Consider the following 18162-nt stretch of genomic DNA (forward strand, 5'->3'; position numbering starts at 1 on the left):
AGCTTGTACGTTTACACCACAATGTGTTTACATCATGTACCTTGATACGCTAAACGGGCCACAGGTATTCAAACAGTGGCTTCGTCAGAGCTAGAGGTCTACAAACCCGGGGCGGGAAACCACTGAAGGTTAGTTTGTGTAGGGGTGTGCCACTGAGGCCATCAAACCATGCCATAACGTTACCCTTCATTTTGTTACCCTGTTTAATTTAAGAGAAGAGACCCTTTTTCGTGGCCTAAATATAGGACTTTGTTCAAGAACGTTTGTCACTTTAAATTTGGAGTCAGTGAGTTTTTTGGTTCTAAAAACCGGTCACACCACAATGTCGGCCGCGCAGCAGCAAGGATCGCACTCTGCAGAATTGTATATACGTTTAAGCCAAATAAGGAAGTTCCCCTAGGAGCCAAATATTATATTACGTATCTTTTAAGGTGGTCAATCTTGCCACCTTATCAATTCAGTTCTCTACCGAGAACACAGTTTCCGTTTATAAACTTACTCCATTTCGTTGTAAATAGGGCTGAAAATGAAGATATAATGAGCAATGTGGTTGTTTATCATTTACAAGAAGTTTCCGTAAAAGTGGTTGGAAAGTAAATGGAACACGATTTCTCGGGTCGTTTTGGTGGAAATTAACGTCTGAAAAGGTAGAACCGTTTTTCCTGGTGCAGGGATTGTTACACACGGAAGTTCGTGTTCCGTTTCTTCAAAACCGTCTTTGATACCATGTTCAGGCCTTCGAGCTAATTTTTCGGTAAAGGGAACTGATTTGTACACTTAAATGGTAAACGCGACTCCTGGACGAAATTTAATAGTCTTGAATTTTGCTCACCATTTGCCCAAACCGTGAACCGACCGGTTTGCCAATGCAAATAGTAAACACCATGTACTTATTCCAACCAGGTTTGGATTTTCTCCCAAAAGCCCAATGATACTTACCAGCACCCAAACACAAATACCAGAGATTGCGCATAACAACACTGAGATGAGCACAATCGGCCACTGGTTGTAAATGGTTTTCCATAGAACCTTCAAATCATTCTGTTTGACATCATCTTTGTTTCCAATAACAACCATCCCGGGAGATTCAAGGACTTTGGTAAATGCCAATGTACCTCCATAGGTCTGGTCAAAGAACTCATTTTCAATGTATACTGGCATTCCTACAGAAGCTTTATCATAAAAGATATTAGCATGTAACGTATTTATGTTTTCCGCTTTGTGGGTATATTCCAAGCGTGTCCCCCTGTTGCCTAAATGTTTGCAACAAAACTGAACTGCGCGCCCTATTATACTGTAAAATACACCGATGGCTTTTCCGTTTAACTCAGTTTCAGTTTTTGTTGTGTTGTTCTTAGGCTGAAAAAGAAAAGGAGCAAATGACAGCCATGTTATGTTGATTACTCGGAAGCAAAGCGGTGGCGGGTCATTGCCCAGCGCGCAATTATCTTCTGTTGAAAAGGTCGATACGTTTTCACCAGGGGATGTTGGCACCATCGTGGTAGGATCTTGAGTGTTGTTGGTTAACACAATACGATCGGATGACGTCTTATCTGTCAGGTTTGTCGTAGGACAAATGGTACCATTTTTCGATGTGTTCGATGGAGAGAAAGACAAATCGTTTTCGTCGGAGCTACTTTGGTTCAATTCCAAAATGTTGATCATCAAGTAATTCAATTCTCCTTTTTTTTGCTCCAAGCAGACAGCTGAGTAGACTAGTAAAAAGCGAAAAGCAAAGGCAATAACAACAAACTCAGGATGCGAAATCATTTTCAGAAATTCAGTATCTTTGATTGTTTGAAGACCAACCAATGCCTGAAGCGTCATCTGCTGTTAATTCCAAATTCACATACACGTACATAGATGGGCTATGGAGAATGGGGCTGGTTTTCATAGTACTGCAGCTGTTTATTAGCCATCTACTCCTATGAACGTGACTAAGTCAGTCCCAGCCGGCACCACCAGGTCGGGTCCAGCAGAGAGCTAAAATGCAAATGGATCTCTATTTAGAATTTAATACTGAGCTTCCTAACCTTTATTCATAATGCAGAAATAATCGGAAGTAATATGCCCAGCATTTTAAACCCACAGTCTCTTATCACAATATTAAGAAAAGAGCTGATGAAATACTGAGTCGAATATGTTTGATCATATTACTGTCTCAAACAAAATGATTTTAGAAAGAGAAATTAAGGATGGAAAACAGGACGTTTTTCATCTGGATGATAACATGGTCACATCACGTGCCAAACGCACTTCTTTGATTGTTATGTATAGTTTTGACATTTATTTTATTACTCGGGACTCGAGAAGCAAAATGGTGCGTCATAAAATTTTTACCCGTTTAAGAACCTATAAAAATTCTCCTATCGCCGTTTAGACAAAATCTATGTTAAATAAACTAAGAATACAGACAAGAACTCATCTCACCCCTGGATTTCTCACATAACAAAAGTTTGTAGTTAGTTTAAGTACCCACGTGAAGACGGACCCTAAATAATAATGCTGAAGCTTTCATCACGAATAAGCTTCTTAATCAGATGCTGATTAAGGTAAAAGTCATTTATACCATTGCATTATAGACTTTTTAGTCTTCCATTACGCCTGAGGGTTTCCAATACGGTTAAAACTAATTTGACTATGAAAACTTCTTTATACGTTTTATTACTAAGAGCACGTTGATAAGCTGAAAGCACTTCCTGAACTGTTTGTTAAAACTCCGTTCGCGGATGCTTTCCATTTTATCAAATCAACCCATCAGAAAGCCAGTCAAGTGGCTTTCTGACGGGTTTGTGCTTATTACCCTTTATGTAAGAACCTATTTAGGCTAATTATAACTTGGGAAAATCGATGGGAAAATACAGGTACTTTAATTCGGGAGGTTTTTACTGTTGTCACTGCTTTGTTTTACTTCCTTTACCTCCTCACTAAAAAAATATGAGACCTTAAAATAGACCAATTTCAGTATATTAAAATTCATATTTGGCCCCAAGGCTTAGGGAAAAGCAATTATCTTTGGGCTCGGGAACGAATTATACAATCTTTTTTTTTTACTAATGCACGGCGCGCGCAACTTACTTAGTCAGATATCTGCTAGCAAATAACTAGTCTGTAGGCTCTTAGCCAATGAAAAGACCGCTAGTGAGAACAATATAATAATTACAAATAACAGCTGTAAAGAACAAACATACACAGGCAAGTAGGGGGTTGAATCAGATTAGAACAACGAAGAACACTTATTTTACTACTCGTTCTTATGCACTCTCCGACTCACACGACGTACACTACAACAGCAGCACAGAACTTTTAATTATCTAAGTAAACAGTTTCTGTTAACTTTGAAATTTTGAAGTCACTTATTATGTCTATTATAAGTCGGTTAGTATTTGTATTTTAGTGCTCTTAGTAACACCTAGGTTTCACTGACTTTCAATAACGTACTGCCATATCATATTTATATCAAACGCTCTGACCTTCTTTCGGTAACTCTTTAATCAAGTAACTATTACTCATTCATTGACAACGAAAAATAGTCCTATTTGAAAACCTATTTCAAGCATAAAAATATATTATAGTAGAAGTTGTATTATTTTATATGAATGACGTGGGACTCTGCATATGAAGCCACAGAATCGGAGTATGAGATAAAGATGCAGATCAATTCTAATCATGTTTCTTACATTATTTGCAAGGTCAGGCAGTTGGAAATAACTTTACTGCTGAAAGATTATTGTCCAGACAAACAAACGGGCTCGAAGTTTCAATAGTATTAGTAGTTTTTCTTATATAATAGCAAGTATTTGACGTTTGCAGTGGTTTTCATGAGTTTCGGAATTTGCGAGCAACTTAGTAGAAAAGACTGAAAATAACGGTTAAGTAGGGCAAAAACAAGCACGGTTACACCACCTTTTAATATTGCAGTTTTAGTTCTCATATGTGACCGTCAATAGGCAACTTTCGATATATTAAAATTCAGCATGACGACGAGTCTTAGAGGACACAAACAAAGAAAATGAATAAACCATGATTATTCATGTTTATTCATTTTATTTGTTTGTGTCCTCTAAGACTCGCTATCATGTTGAATTTTAATATATCGAAAGTAGCTTATTGTGCGGAGTTGAGGAAAAAACCCCTGGATAGTACATTCTTTTCAAGGGAATTACCTTGAATAAAAACCTCGTTTATAGTAATCGCCTATTAAGGAAAAATACTTTCATTTTCCTACACAAGAATACATTAATTTGCTCGTTAGAGACTTTTGCCAGGAGAATACTAAAAAAGTGAATAACATTAACTGAATGCATTATACTCGTGAACCTGACCAATTTATATACAGCTGTTTCGAGAAAGGTTGTCGGAAAAAGTGTGCGCTTGACAATCCCGAAAGGTAATATGGGATATGATCAATACACTGTTCCTGACACTGTAGCTGTCGAACCTACTTTTGTTGCTTTCTTTTAGCACTCGCAAACATACTCCCATGGCCTCTTCTACCATTCTTTCAAATTTCTTATAAGAACAGTGAACTTTTAAAAAACCTCCCACAATACCTTTCAGGATTGTCGCGTGCACTTTTCCGACAACCTTTCTCGAAATAGCAGTATACTGATCACCTATTGATCTCGGCAACTACTGTTTTGGTTTTCGACTGGAAAAGGAAAAATTTCAACTTAATTGTTCTTTTTATATTCTCTTTATATTATTTTTTCCTTAGGATAACTGGGAAGAGAGATAAGGAAGTCGTTTTTCGTGATTCAGCCTCATCATGAATGCGATCTTACACTCAGCTTCCCAGCCAACTTCCAAGTATTCTCCACTTTCCATGAAAAAATGTTTTCGATCTCTTTTAGAGACATGTTTTCGTCACATCCTCGTTTGCCGCTATTCGCGCAATCTTTACGTTTGCTGAGGTTAACTTGACAGACCTTATGGGTTGAATTGAAGATGTCTTTACATCTAATGGTAATTACGTACTATAGAGGGGATACTTCCTCTGTTAGTTGTCTATTGTGGATAAGTTTTTAACGCTGAGCTTAATAATACGCCAGCTTCCAGTAAACCACCTTGTTTTCGCATCATGTTGCCTGGGGAATACTGTTACATGAGAAAGCGCAATAACAACTTCTCTACTCGACATCACGTGAGAAAGATCATTGTGACCCAAGAGAATGCTTTCTCGAAACTAGATAGACTACGGTGGCCTCGACAGATATAAAAACACAGTCAAAGAAGTACTTTTCCATTCCTGGAGAGCCAAACTACAACCGGCACTTCTTCATCAACCGGAACTATGGGGGCTGTTCCGGTGATGCCGCGTGGATGATAATTGCTACCCAAGGCTGCGAATGGGAGAAGAGTCACCAACACAAGAACCCTATTCTTTACAGCAAATAGCCTACATTAAACAAGTGGGCGCAGAAGAGTGAGTCAACACATAGGGTCTATCTGTATGAATTTATTTCGACTTCGGGAATGTTTCCTTTTCGCGGATGAGCAAGGAAAAACGTCATAGAGGAGCATATTGTTAAAGCGAAACAAAAATGATGATTGGATTATTATCACATTCACTGGGCGGGCTAGGTTCCTGCTCGTTGGAAAAGCACGTGGGGGAGGGAGTATAAATATGAATTTGTTTGAATTTGCAAAAGTAGACAGTCCCTCGTGGGTGACTGGTACTGATGGGTGGAAAGGATTTTCATTTTTCAGGTTTTAGATGACCGATATCCTCACTATAGTATTGCTAATGGGCCACCGAGGCTAATAGTCTAGTCAAACACAAGCACTACTTCCTTCGCCTCTACACTACAAAAACACTACTTCAACGCGTCACATGACCCCGGACTTCCCGCGGGTATGCCAGGAGGAACTCAGCATGCGCAACTCTCATTGCTTTCAAAAGAGATCGATTTTGCCGTTCGACCTCTCCATTTGCTCTCGGCCATAGTGGGGTGGTCAGCCTGTGCTTAATGCCCATCTCATCCTTATACTCCTCCATTTCAGCAGACACGAGGTTGGGTCCGTTGTCCGATCTCAAGGTATTAGGTACTCCATATCTAGAGAACTGTCTGTCTAAACACTTAATTATCGCTTCTGAACTGGTGGACTTAATGACGTCAACCTCCCCCCATCGGCTAAAATGATCCACTAGGAACAGCAAAGACTCTCCTGTTGGCATAGGGCCCAGTAGGTCCAATGCTAGGTCCTTTCAGGGCCTCTCAGGCATCCTGGTTGTCTTCACTGGTGGAGGCATTATCTCCTTTGTCACAAGCTGGCACCCATAACACTCTCGGCACTTTCGTTCTGCATCTTTATCAACACCTGGCCACCACACCTTAGATCTCAGGCGCTCCTTCATCTTCACCACCCCCTGGCGTCCCTCATGTGCAAGTTCTAGGACCCTCTTCCTCAAAATGTTAGGAATCACGATTCTAGTTCCACGAAGGATGACTTGGCCAATATAGGTAAGTTCGCTACGTACCCACACATATGGCTTTGGAGTTTTCTCCCAGTTCCTAGTTATAAGACAATTTTGCACTGCTTGCAAATCCTCATCCTCAGCTGAGGCACTCTCAATCTCCTGAATCTTTAGGGCTATAGGTACGGCACTGAGAGCAACCATTCGAACGTGCTCATCATCATATCTCTGCAGCGGGGATCTTCGTCAGACGTGATGAGACATCTGCAATGTTGTCTTGAGACTTGACACAGCATACCTTGTAACTGTATGGTTGCAGTCTTAGCACCCAGCGCTCGTTGCGTGCAGATAGTTTGGATCCTCTCGAGTAGACCACTTTCAATGCTTTGTGGTCCGTGACTAAATCAAAGGTTGGTAACCCAAGCATGTAAAGGTTAAAACGTTCACAGGCCCACACGGGAGCTAGTGCCTCCTTTTCAGTTTGGCCGTACCTCCTTTCGACACTGCTGAGGCTTCTGCTGGCGTAACAAACGACTCGGCTCTCTCCATTCTTGTCCTGGACCAGAACAGCGCCTAACCCCACGGGACTTGCATCGGCTATCACTCGCGTGTGTGCATCTTTGTCAAAATAAGCTAGCACAGGCGCACTAGCTAATTGCTTTTTCAGTTCCTGAAAGGATTTCTCCTGCTCACTGCTCCAAACAAAGGGTATCCCCTTCCTGGAAATTGCTCGTAGAGGCTCGGAGACAGTTGCAAGATTAGGAATAAATCTTGCACTAAAGCCAAACATACCAAGGAAGCTTCTCACTTCCGTTGGAGTAGATGGGCGGTTTGCCTCCAGTACTGCACGTACCTTCTCTTCTGTTGGGCCGACGCCATACTTTGAAACTAACAGCCCCATAAAGACTACCTTGTCCATTCTGAATTGGCATTTTTCAAAGTTGAGGGTGAGGTTCTTCTCTACAAATCTCCGTATCAATCGATATAGATTCCGGTCATGCTCCTCATTGTTCTCACCATGTCATCTGCAATATTCTGGACACCACCAATATCTGAGACCACTTGTTTGATTATCTGCTGATATTTCTCAGGGGCAGATGATGTAATTACTTTTTACTGAAATCTAAATTTGAATAGAAAATCACGTGGACTTCCTCGTTCGTTGCACTTTTCGTTGATAGATCACATAGAGAATTTCAGTTCGAAGTGATTGTTTGCTTAAGTTTAGTTCCGCAAGTTTCTTTTTGACAGTTCTTTATTCGCAGTGAAAAAAGATAAGGACTTTTTGAGAGCGCAAGCCTGTATACGCGAGTGGTTGAAAATCATCTGGGGTGGATATTAGTTAACACAAACGAGAAAATTAAAGCGTCTAAAGAAATCGTTTGCCTGACTACGTTTTTGAACCACTCTTTTGGACGAACGGCATCAGCCCTTTGAAGCCAGTTTGGATATTGCGTGACCTGGCCATTGCAGAGGAAAGTATAGTCGCTCATCTTTGCCTCTGTCTTGTAAACACCTCACTTTGTTTTAAGAAACGTAAGAAAGTGGAAAACGTATGTTGAAAAAAGTGATCAGTAGGACGCAGAGTTTAAATTTTATTCGTTAAGGTTTTATTCAAACGGAAAAGCCATTACAATTTTCACCTAAAAGAATCAGAAATACGAGAAGATGCAAGTTATATCTGAGCTTTCCTAGACTGAATGTTTCTTCTTGTACGAACTTGAAAAAATCATTCAACAAAAGGAAGATATTAGGAGAAAGGAATAGAGGAATTTACTTCCTCAAATTATTTCGGTTACGGAGAGTTTGTAGTTGAGATTTTATGTTATTTTTATACGATTTTGCTACGTTTTTTTTTCTCCATCTATGTAATTCTCTCGCGATTATTGCAACGTTGTAAACAGTCAATTTAAGAGTTTTTTTTTATCGTATTACATAATTCTCTTTGCGTCTTACAATGTAAGACGGGCACCACTTACAGTTTGATTATCTATTTCCCAGAAGCGCTTAGCGATCGTTATCCTTTCACAGATTCATTTTGGAAAGCAAACTACTTGACAACTATATATTATATAGGACCAAATTAAGTGAAGGAAACACACACATGTCAAGCATGCGCAAAGCCACGTCATCCGCGTACAGATCGTAGTTGCAGCCATGGAAGGCTGGCAACTTAAAGCCCTTTAAGTCACAAAATACACATACAAATTCTCAGGTTTGAACTCAATGCATTTCCTTGAAAAATTAGTGGAGAGTATTCGTTAAAAAATCAAAGCATTATCTTTTTGGTGTTATTTTATAAATTCTTAGGGTAACCTTTCTACTTGATTAACAAATAGATTCCATGTTGCCGTGCTTCTGTTCAGTAATAGATCACAGATGACGTCAAAATGTCGTAAAAACAAAGAAGTGGCACACGAGCCGCAGGCGAGTGTGTCACTGTTGTTTTTACCACATTTTGACGTCCTCTGTGATCTATTACTGAACAGACCCACGGCAACATGGAATCTATTTGTTTTATACAATGATCAGAAAATTAAAAGACCGATACACGTACCTGCCTCGAATCGCTTGACCTTTTGAGGATTTGTACTAGTTTAGGCATTTTTTAAGTCCCGAACCCAACTTTTCATCTTAGCTTCTTCTTTATCTTACTTGTGTACAGTCTCTTCGAAAAGTTTTACACCGTCTTTTCTTGCTCAAAGAAGAATAATAGCGAAAACATTTTGCAAAACAGCGAGTCTCTCGTAGCGAAGACACACGATGGCAACTGTTGTGAAGATTTCTTGTAGTTTAGGCATTGTCAAGTAGTCAATAGCTTTTTTGGTCTCCGTTTCTCCATTTTTCTTCTTTGTAAATAGCTCCTGCTAAACTTTTTCCGAAGCTTTCACTTGCCTTAATCCGAAATAATCTCACAAACATTTTCAAAACCGCGTGCCATGTTGAACAAAACAAAGAAAACAAGTTTCCCGTGACGTCATCCATCTATCTGTACTCTAATAGATCATGGGCAACGACCAATCACAGCGCGCGTAGCATTCACATCATTGTATAATTATGTATTGATATCAGTTGTTTGGAGAAATTTGATGTCCATGAAGTACATTTTGGCACTCTCTTCGGCAGTAAACGAATGGGTCAGGGATCACCTAGTGAGACCCTTTACCTGGGGCAACGGTATGCTGATAAGTCCTAATAAGGACGAAGCAGCTGTGAATGGCTGCCAAATCCCAATGGTATGGCTGTGTACAGGCTCAGGGTACTGCATGGCCATACCGCGGAGTTGGTAGTGTGTGCTTACTTGCTGAATTATTTGGTCTTGTTTAAAACTATAGCCTGGAATTGCTTGGGAGTTTCGTCAGGTTTTGGCATCTAATCCAAGCATCTAAGCCTGCTGGGGCAACTGCCACCATTATATCTTTTGGAATATTGCCATTGTTCCTGCTGTTTCTCGCTAGAGTACGAAAGTTTATTTTTATATAGCTGAAACATCTTTAAAGGTAACGCTCTCCTCCCCCACCCCCCCAGGACTTAACTGGAATAAATTTTAGTTAAGTTTCAAGTTAAGAATTGAGAACCCAAATGATGGAGGGCAAAGGATCTTGAACTTGAGTGTCCTTATGTGATTGGAGGTTTCCATGGCTCTGTTTGGTCGTCTCTTTACGAAATATCTAGCAACTCATCTTTGGTGGAGCGTTGCGGTGGCTGGACGAGGGCTGGACATTATCTGTGAATAAATCAAAATTCATACATATTGCTAGCGGCTTAGTCCTGCTTGTCCGTTCTACGTCACTAGTTTTTATTCTATGCCTTTAGGTATAACATATAAGGACACGTATCTAGTCATGAGCTCAGCCAAACTACATTTTTGTTTGATAACTGAAAGAGCATTTAAGGCAGGTCTTCACTAGCGACGGAGTCGGTGTCGGAGTCGAAATCAGAAGCGTTGGAGTTAAAGATCTAGTGAAAACAGCGTCCAAATGCTACGACTCCGTCGTTTACGATCGAGTGAAAATTAGGCTGTCGGAGTTGCAAACAGAAGCGGAAGAACTAAGCTAATCACAAAGGGTTGGAATTAGCATTGTGATTGGTTTATTCTTCCGCTTCTGCCTCCGACTCCGACAATCTGGTTTTTCTCTAGATAGTAAAGGACGGAGTCGCAAGCGGAATCGGAAGAAAATGAAAACGTACTGGTTCTTTCGACTCCGATTCCGTCCCGCTTGTCACTGAGTCTGCTTACGAATCCAATTTTTGATTTTCACAAGGTCATGAGCGCTCTTACGACTTCGCTTGCGATTCCGATTCCAATTCTGTCGTTTCTTGAGTAAGTTTTTTTGGCGACCTCCAGCAAATCGAGTTTTTTTGAGCATCAATATCTACATAGGTACATAAGTGGTGGTATTGAAGGCGTCGGGTGGGGGGCGGAAGGGGTGTGGGGGGGGGGGAGCTGAGTGGGGTTAGGGGAGGCCTAGACTGAACTCAGTGGAGTTTTTCTCCAAATTAAAAGTAGAAAACAATCGAAGAAACATTAGAAAAGGAGAGACATTATAAAATATTAGCCACCTTTTATACCTTCAATTTTTTTCTTCTTTACAAATCTCTGGTATAGATACAAAAGCAGTTCACAGAGGCGGATTGCTGCGATCAGTGCTCCCAAAAAGATTGTTAATGAAGTAACAAGGGCGCAAAAAGCAGGATAATTCCTTTCCAGTAGAGAAAACCCGTCATCATCCATTGCCGTGGAGAGTTCGTCCTTAAAATATAATTTTAATAATATGAGCAAAGAGCTTACTTGTTGTTAAAAAAAAGCAAGCAATAGGACCATTTCCGAGTTGCCCTTGGCCTGTTTTATTAGCGAGGACAAGTGCATATCTAGTGATATGAAAATGATTTTTTATCCGCATTGAAATAAATTGAATGGTTTTGCAATTAGACTCGTTTTGAAAGTGAGATTTTTGGAAGTATTGACGTGCAGTTGTTGACGTCCAAGGCTATGAGGGATGGGCGTAAAACGTAAGGCAAAGAGAAGGACTTGTGCAGTGGAACTACACTTAGCTTTTCAGCTTAAGTTCACAAGTGCACCACTTAGACCTTATTCACGATACCCGCCATCCTTACATTTGCTAAAGGACTGATAGGATAGAAGCGATGTCACGGGGTTTCTCAGCGGACAAACAAGTGATAAATCTGCCAATACAAGAAATCGCAGTCACGTTTATTTTATCCTAGACAACAGAACTTTTTATCTTAAAGCGATAATGGAAACGTATGGGTGAAGTGATCGTTGTTCCTTTTTTGGACGCAATAGCAACCGCAGATGTCCTCATAACAAACAATATAATGAGATATCAGTAAAACTTGTCAATTCTGGAATTGTACATTTGGCATGAGTAAAATTGTTTTCTCGTTTTGAAAGAGTTAACCAACTGACCGTCAACCGTAAAAATGCAAAGCATGAAAATATGGTGATATCGTGGATAATGTCTAATTGAAACAAATATTCCAAATAGAACATAACAGGGTTAAAACCAAACTAGCAGGAGGTATTAACAAGCGTGGAAGAGGATTTGAATTCGGAACAGCCGTGACTGAACAAATCCAGCCAGTGACCGTAGGGGAACTCGAACCCGAAACCGCCGGATTGCAGATCCGACGCGCTGATCACTCGGCCACGCCCCAACCCATAATATGTCGTAGTTATTCCTTTTTTTTATTGGATATTGCTTTTGTGTTAATGAGCAATAGTTAGTTGATTAAAAAGTTAGCGTAAGAAGCTCAGTGAGTTACTTCCATTGATTAAACCTAATTACCTTCATTTCATCCTTGAACTGTTTCATAACAGAGTAAACATCCTCTCTGCGATGCAAAATAAGGTTTCGAATGCAGTCCTCAGCCGGCCATTGAAAGATATTGTCTTTCTTGAATGCGAAGCCATAAGAACGTGTTCTCTCAATCATCTTAACCACATTCAGTCTTGAATCTCTAACTTGTTGCATCCAGTGAAGTCCGTGGTACATGTCATCCATTATACCTGTCACAGTCTTATTTAGGAGAGCTTTTTGCATGTCTTCAAAGTTGTCAAAAACTGAGAAAATAAACGGAGCATGAAGACAAAGAATCTCGCAAAGAGAGAGGAATTTTATGATTCCCAACGCGCAACAACTACAATTTACAATTAATTAAATCTTATATATAGCGCAACTTCCCATTGCACATGATTAAATGTGCAGTTACAATACTTGGGAGCTCTTGCCGCTTGGAACCTCAAGCATAAATTTTTTGTTGGATTTGAGGGAATAGCCACAAAACATCAAGGGAACTAGTCGCACGTTACATGAGAATGAACTGGCTTGCCAGCACGTGACCCACAGGAACCGGTTGCAGCTATGAACTGGAACTTTTAGGCTGAGTTACGTTCTGTTCAAGAGAATCCAGCGAATCATTTAAATGGAGTACCTTTCTTAATTTAAAAAATATGCGACATAACATTTGCAAAAACCATGATTTCCAAATTCAAGTTTAAACCGGTGTTTAGACTAAAGAAAGCTGTGATGTGCTACCCAAGTATAAAATTAATGGTGAAAAAGCTAGTAAATAGAGCAAGACACGGGATTCTTTTCCCTTCAGTGCTGATCCCGTAAGCGGGAACGGAATAAATGAACTCTCGTTAATAATTAAACACGTGTATACGACCAGTTAGTCATGTTAATCTTACGTGTTGGGCTTGCTCCCTGTTTGATAACTTCTTGGAATGCTGGATTTCCCTTCAACACAGCTATCTGCAGTATGGACAATCGAGAGCACGTAACATATCACTTAGTAAAGATGAGGCCGAGTACTGTGATGTGAAGGAATATAGCAGATAATTTTTAGGAGAGGGTTATCATTCAAAGCGGATAACATCCTCCGAGATCTGCATCACATTTCTTCAGATCACCCTTGAGCGGAATCCAATAATTGTTTTAGGTTTCCGCCATTTTCTACTGTTCTACCAAGACAATGCAACCTCGTCTCCAGGGCCTCCCGGTTGCCGTCCCTTTTTCTGCTGTTTATCGGATAGTATTGATGTCATTTTATCGGATGTAGCAAACGACTTCCAAATTTGGTCAGCCCTAACTGGTTATATTATAAAAAGAATTAGCCGGAGGATTTAAGGGCAATTATTTGAAAAGGCTGAATATGGTTTGAAGAAACAAGCTAAGCCAAATAAATATTTTATTATTCTTTCTATTATTCATTCTAAATATTTCCAAGGTTAAAACTTGCTTACATGTTTAATTTCCGCCGCTTTTCTGCGTAAGTTCAATGCATCCCTTTATCAGTAGTAGAATAATTTACGATTGACGTCAATCTTTAAATCAAAAGTTTTACATCGATATGTTCTTTAAAGTTCTACAAACTACTTTGCTATTCTTATAGGTAGCCTCCATCCCACAGAGTCCACAAACCGTTAATGCCCATTTCACAGACTATTAAGCTCATAAATGTGCAAACGATAATTTTAATCAATGAAAATAGCAAAAGGAAACATCCGAGTAATTTTTGATAAGCAATATTATACCTTCTTTCCCACCAGGTCTACATCTTTGACAGCTGCTGTGGCGAGTGCTGTGGTAAAAGTAGCTGTCAAAACTGAACACACTGTAAGTCCAACCATGATCCACACGATAGAGAATAATCGAGCAATAACTGACTTAGGAGCTTTATCTCCGTACCTTAAAACAAGAAGAGCTTATTTTTCAACAGTTCTCAATGCCGCTCTCTGATAAAGTCTGTACCGTTGTAGTAGTGGGACGCCGAAGCGCCGATAGGAGGGACGTAATGGGGAAAACGAGAGCACGGTGTGAAGATGTGTGTGAAAACCCTTTAAAGCCACCTTTCTTTCAGAGAATGCTTGACAAATACACTGTAAGATATACTACATGGGTTCTTATAAGATACAGAACGAAATAACGTCGAATAAAAACTATAAAAAATTAAAACCAGGTGGAAACATCAAGGAATAAAATTCGTCATCATTATCCATTTTCATCCTAAGCCCATGAAAACCGCACTTTAAATTGAGCAAAAGTAAATGCCAGTTGTTTTTCAAAAATACCAAACTCAAGTTGAGCAAGAAATCGCTTCTCGTTACTACATTTTTTTCATTCTCAACTGACGGCTCTTTAACGTCCGCTTTGGTCGGTTTTGTTCCATATGAACCCATGCATATTATCCTTCCTGTATCTATTAACTAGCTTTCTATTTAAGCTGTGAATAAAATGGTAATGAGCACAATTAGCGAGGATAGAACTTTCTACTGGTACCTCATTTACAACATTTTGGCCAATCCTGACAGAGTTACAGAACAAAACAACATTTGGGAAAAAAATCCACTGCGAATTTTGCTATTTAACCAAAATTCTTTACAGATTAAATTTGTCTCTTTATAGGAAAGTAAGCCAGCCAAACTTTCATGCGAAATTAAGAAAGACGATAAAGTGGGAAACAAAAATGGCCATAAAAATAAAGGCAAAGAGGAAAAGAAGAAAAGAGAAAAGAGATCGAAATAGATTCGCCAAATTTTGGCTTATGCGGATGTGCGAAAAACAAAAAAGCTGCTTACATCCAATAAGCAGAAAATTATGTCTTCTTGTTTCAAATCTCTCTTTTATTTTTAGCTATTCCCATGCTAACTGGCCGAAAAACGGTTCAAAAAGGAAGATTTGGTCAAAAATGCGGTAAGTTACACTTGTAAATTACACGTGTAAAAGTTTTATTAAATTGATCCCTGTTGCAAGTTAATTGACTGGTTGTCATCCAACCACCATATAGAAATTGCTGTATGCAAATTAGGGCACATGAATTATATACGAACTTCGTTTAGTGAACTAGCAGGCACATAGCATGCAAAGAATGCAAAGGAGTAACATTTTTGCACAAGAAACCTCCAAGCACTAAGCGTTAGGCTGACATTGAAGACTTCTTATTCTTTCTAGTCACTTTTATGTGTAAAGCACTTTATATGCTGATACTTTTAAAACCGCGTACTTCTTTAACGAATCAGCTGTCCGCACATGGAAACCGCATGTGTTTGAAACCGTTTTCCAGAGTGGATTTTTTTCTTATCCGAAGCGTTTGGTGATTTCGTGTAGACGACTGCCGACACGATATTTTTGAAGTCAAGTACTACATAAACTCAAAAATGCCGCGAAATCACATCGCGAGTTCGGTTTTTGCGCATGCCTAGTAGCTAGTAATTAGCAAAATAATGTAAGTCGCAGTAGTGTATTTCTACGGATGGGTGAGTCCAAACCGGATACACCACAACAAATATTGGTGTTCAGCGCAAATAACAATAATGCGGTTTTAGTGTATCCGGATTCGTGTGGAAGTGCATTGCCTAAATTTGCTTTTATTAGTGATGGTGCAGTTGAATTTTGATTCACTTACCCAACGGTTGACATGGTAACGAAGGCCCACCAGAAACCTTCAAATGCCCCACGATGAAAACGACGAGGGAATTCATCTGTATTCCATGTTGTCTCCTGTTAAATAAAACAAAAATTAAAGGATATGTCTATTTAGCTTTTGCACTTGTCAAATTCAACTGGATATGCCTGGTCGGTTGTAAACACGCCGGTTCGCTTGTACGGTTACACCACAATGTGTTTACATCATGTACCTTGATACTCTAAACGGGCCACAGGTATTCAAACAGTGGCTTCGTCAGAGCCAGAGGTCTACAAACCCGGGACGGGAAACCACTGAAGGGTAGTTTGTGTAAGGATTTACCACTGAGGCCATCAAACCATGCCATAACCCTTCATTTTGCTACCCTGTTTAATTTAAGAAAAGAGACCCTTTTTCGTGGCCTAAATATACGACTTTGTCCAAGAACGTTTGTCACTTTAAATTTGGAGTCAGTTAGTTTTTTTGGTTCTAAAAACCGGTCACACTACAATGTCGGCCGCGCAGCAGCAAGGATCACATCCCGCAGCATTGTGTATACGTTTAAGCCAAATAAGGAAGTGCCCCCAGAAGCCAAATATTATATTACGTATCTTTTCAGGTGGTCAATCTTGCCACCTTATCAATTCAGTTTTGAGTACTTCATTCCCTACCGACAACACAGTTTCCGTTTAGAAACTTACTCCATCTCGTTGTAAATAGGGCTGAAAATGAAGATATAATAAGTAAATGTGGTTGTTTATCATTTACAAGAAGTTTCCGTAAAAGCGGTTGGAAAGTAAATGGAACACGATTTCTTGGGTCGTTTAGGTGGAAATTTTCCGAGAGCAACATATTAACGTCTGAAAAGGTAGAACCGTTTTTCCCGGTGGGAGTTCGCGTTCCGTTTCTTCAAACCACCTTTGATACCATGTTCAGGCCTTCGCGGTCATTTTCCGGTAAAAGGAACTGATTTGTACTCTTGAAGGTAAACGTGATTCCCGGACGAAATTTACTAGTCTTAAATTTTGCTCACCATTTACCCAAACTGTGAACCGAACGGTTTGCCAATGCAAATAGGAAACACCATGTATTTATTCCAACCAGATTTGAATTTTCCCCAAAAAGCGCAATGATACTTACCAGCACCCAGACACAAATACCAGAGACTGCGCATAACAACACTGAGATGAGCACAATCGGCCACTGTTTGTAAATGGTTTTCCATAGAACCTTCAAATGATTCTGTTTGACATCATCCTTGTTTCCAATAACAACCAACCCGGGAGATTCAAGGACTTTGATAAATGCCAATGTACCTCCATATTGCTGGTCAAAAAACTCATTTTCAATGTATACTGGCATTCCTATAGAAGCTTTATCATAAAAGATATTAGCATGTAACGTATCTATGTTTTCCGCTTTGTGGGTATATTCAAAGCGTGTCCCCCTGTTGTCTAAATGTTTGCAACAAAACTGAACAGCGCGCCCTATTATACTGTAGAATACACCGTCTAACTTTTCAGTTTGTCTCGTGCTGTTCTTAGGCTGAGAAATAAAAGGAGCAAATGACAGCCATGTTATGTTGATTACTCGGGAGCAAAGCGGTGGGTTGCAATTAGGTGTTTCTGGAACCGACGCTTCCGTGGAAAAGGTCGATACGTTTTCACCAAGGGATGTTGGCACCATCGTGGTACGATCTTGAGTGTTGTTGGTTAACCCAATGTAATAGGATGACGTCTTATCTGTCGGGTTTGTCGTAATGCTAGTAGGACGAATGGTACCATTTCTCAATGTGTTCGACGGAAGGCAAGACGAACCGTTTTCGTCGGAGCTACTTTGCTTCAATTCCAAAATTTTGATCATCAAGTAATTCAATTCTCCCTCGTTTTGCGCCAAGCAGACAAGTAAAAAGCGAAAAGAAAAGGTAATGACAACAAACTGAGGTTGGGAAAACATTTTCAAAAATTCAGTATCTTTGATTGTTTAAACACCGAGCAATGCTCTGAAGCGTCATCTGCTGTTAATTCCAAATTTACATACACGTACATACATAAACTTTGGAGAATGGGGCTGGTTTTCATAGTACTGCAGCTGTTTATTAGCCATCTACTCCTATGAACGTGACTAAGTCAGTCCTAGCCGGCACCACCAGGTCGGGTCCCGCAGAGAGCTAAAATGCAAATGGATCTCAATTTAGAATTTAATAGCTTCCTAACCTTTATTCATAATGCAGAAATAATCGGAAGTAATATGTCCAGCATTTTAAACCTACAGTGTTTAAACAAAATCTATGATAAACAAACTAAGAATAC

At 39.8% G+C, this 18162-nt stretch overlaps 2 protein-coding genes across 2 annotated transcripts in view; both read right to left on the minus strand.

The window, feature by feature from the left end:
- Positions 1–1827, minus strand: part of LOC140926021 (uncharacterized) — a 7637-nt gene extending 5810 nt beyond the window's left edge. Inside the window, exon 1 of the mRNA XM_073376086.1 lies at positions 940–1827. Within this exon, the coding sequence (XP_073232187.1) occupies positions 940–1827 (888 nt within the window). The remainder of the gene's footprint in view (positions 1–939) is intronic.
- LOC140930696 (uncharacterized) overlaps positions 1–17536 on the minus strand; it is a 25122-nt gene extending 7586 nt beyond the window's left edge. Inside the window, exons 1-3 of the mRNA XM_073380408.1 lie at positions 16991–17536; positions 15851–15945; positions 13980–14133 (exon numbers count right to left, since the gene is read on the minus strand). Coding sequence (XP_073236509.1) covers positions 13980–14133; positions 15851–15945; positions 16991–17536 — 795 coding nt within the window. The remainder of the gene's footprint in view (positions 1–13979; positions 14134–15850; positions 15946–16990) is intronic.
- Positions 17537–18162: the final 626 nt, after the last annotated feature.

Source organism: Porites lutea, chromosome 1 (assembly GCF_958299795.1).
Source record: "Porites lutea chromosome 1, jaPorLute2.1, whole genome shotgun sequence".
Taxonomy (NCBI): domain Eukaryota; kingdom Metazoa; phylum Cnidaria; class Anthozoa; order Scleractinia; family Poritidae; genus Porites; species Porites lutea.